Source organism: Salvelinus sp. IW2-2015, unplaced genomic scaffold (genome assembly GCF_002910315.2).
Source record: "Salvelinus sp. IW2-2015 unplaced genomic scaffold, ASM291031v2 Un_scaffold2139, whole genome shotgun sequence".
Classification (NCBI taxonomy): Eukaryota; Metazoa; Chordata; class Actinopteri; order Salmoniformes; family Salmonidae; genus Salvelinus; species Salvelinus sp. IW2-2015.
The window spans coordinates 53,024-55,438 of record NW_019943473.1 but is presented as its reverse complement, the minus strand read 5'-3'; the positions used below and the strand labels follow the sequence as shown (position 1 = coordinate 55,438).

General features: G+C 41.6%; 1 protein-coding gene across 1 annotated transcript in view; it reads left to right on the top strand.

The window, feature by feature from the left end:
* Window positions 1-2,136, top strand: part of LOC139025016 (uncharacterized) — a 2,567-nt gene extending 431 nt beyond the window's left edge. The window contains exon 2 of the mRNA XM_070440033.1: window positions 1,950-2,136. Within this exon, the coding sequence (XP_070296134.1) occupies window positions 1,950-2,136 (187 nt within the window). The remainder of the gene's footprint in view (window positions 1-1,949) is intronic.
* Window positions 2,137-2,415: the final 279 nt, after the last annotated feature.

Below are 2,415 nucleotides of genomic sequence, written 5' to 3'. Positions count from 1 at the left end.
TTCCTGGACCTCCGTGACCACGAGCCTTATGGGCCTGAACCAGGAAACTTATGGGCCCTGACAGACCCTATGGACCCTGAGAACCAGGACTTTACCAGACCTCCATGGACCTCCTGACCAGAACCTTATGGACCCTCCTGACAAGAACCTTATGGACCTCCCTGAACCAGAATGACCTTATGGACCTTCCTGACCAAGCTTATGGACCCTCCTGACCAGAACCCTATGGACCCTCCTGGAACCAGAACCTAATGGACCCTCCTGACCAGAACCCTATGGACCTCTACCAGAACCTTGGACCCTCTGACCAGAACCTATGGACCTCTGACCGAGAACCTTATGGACCTCCTGACCAGAACCTTATGGACCCTCCTGAACAGAACCTTATGGACCCTCTGACCAGAAACTTATGGACCCTCCTGACCAGAACTTATGGACCTCTGACCAGAACCTTATGGACCCTCCTGACCAGAACCTTATGGACCCTCCTGACCAGAACCTTATGGGCCCTGACCAGCAAACCTTAATGGGACCTCTGACCAGAACCTTATGGACCCTCCTGACCAGAACCTTATGGACCCTCCTGACCAGAACTTATGGGCCTGACCAGAACGCCTAATGGGACCCTCCTGACCAGAACCTTATGGAACCCTCTCCTGACCAGAACCTATGGACCCTGTTCAGAACGTATGATCTAATACAGGGAATTGAGTGTCATTTTGGGATGCATTATCTGGCGATATGTAAATGCCCTATGGAAGGTTATGAATATAATATGGCCAACCTAAGGTAATTAGACATATGACTTAATAGTAGATGTAGCAATTACTTAATATAATTATTCAACATAATAATAAATGTTTCACATAGCAAGTTTGTTCTATTGCTGGAATCTATTGGACACGAATTATGTTAGACTTGTTAGACCTGAGGAAGAATGTTTTTGCTGTTTCTGTCCATGTTCTAGTCCTGCTGTATGATTCTGACTGTGTTTCATTGGATGCTAGTCACTTTACTTGCCTTCAGGTACGTTATCTACATCAAATACCTTATTATAATCTATCCTGATGCCTAGTCACTTTACCTGCTTCTGCAGGTACGTATCTACCTCAAATACCTTATTATAAATTATCCTGAATGCCTAGTCACTTTACCTGTTCCTTCAGGTACGTATTTCCTCAAATACTTTAATTATAATCTCATCCTGATGCCTAGTCACTTAACCTGCCTTCAGGTAGTATTAACTCAAATACTTATTATAATCTATCCTGATGCCTAGTACCTTTACCTTGCCTTCAGGTCGTATCTACCTCAAATACTTATTATAATCTATCCTGATGCCTAGTCTTTTACCTGCCTTCAGGTACGTATCTTCCTCAAATACTTAATTATTATCTATCCTGATGCCTAGTCCACTTTTACCTGCCTTCAGGTACGTATCTACCTCAAATACCTTATTATAATCTATCCGATGCCTAGTCACTTTAAACCTGTCATGTACAGTATACTACCTCAAATACCTTATTAATAATCTATCCCGATTGCTCTAGTCACTTAACTACCTGCTTCATGTACATATCTACTTCAAATACCTTATTATAGATCTATCCCGATGCCTAGTCACTTTAACCTGCCTTCATGTACATATCTACTTACCTCAAAACCTTATTATAATCTATCCTGATGCTAGTCACTTTAACGTGCCTTCAGGTATATCTACTCTCAAAATCACCTTATTATAAATCTATCCGATGTAGTCACTCCCTGAACGCTAATGTACATATCTACTCAAATACTTATTATAATCTATCCCTGTGCTCTAGTTACTGAAGCTATATGCGGTAAGGACATATCTTACTCAAATAACCTTATTATAAATCTATCTGTTGCTAGTCGTCATTTACCCTGCCTTCAGAGTGTACATCTATCTACCCCTCAAATACTCTTAGTTATATCTACCCTGACCAGAACCCTATGGACCCTCCTGACCAGAACCTTATGGACCCTCCTGACCAGAACCTTATGGACCCTCCTGACCAGAACCTTATGGGCCCTGACCAGAACCCTATGGACCCTCCTGACCAGAACCTTATGGACCCTCCTGACCAGAACCCTATGGACCCTGTTCAGAAGTAATGATCTATACAGGGAATTGAGTGTCATTTTGGGATGCATTATCTGGCGATATGTAAAATGCCATATGGAAGTTATGATATAATATAGGCCAACCTAAGGTAATTAGACATATGACTTACATAGTAGATGTAGCAATTACTTAATATAATATTCAACATAATATATAATGTTTCAACATACAAGTTTGTTCTATAGCTGGAATCTTATTGGACAGATTATGTTAGACCTTGTTAGACCTGAGGAAGAATGTTTTTGCTGTTTCCTGTCCATGTTCTAGTC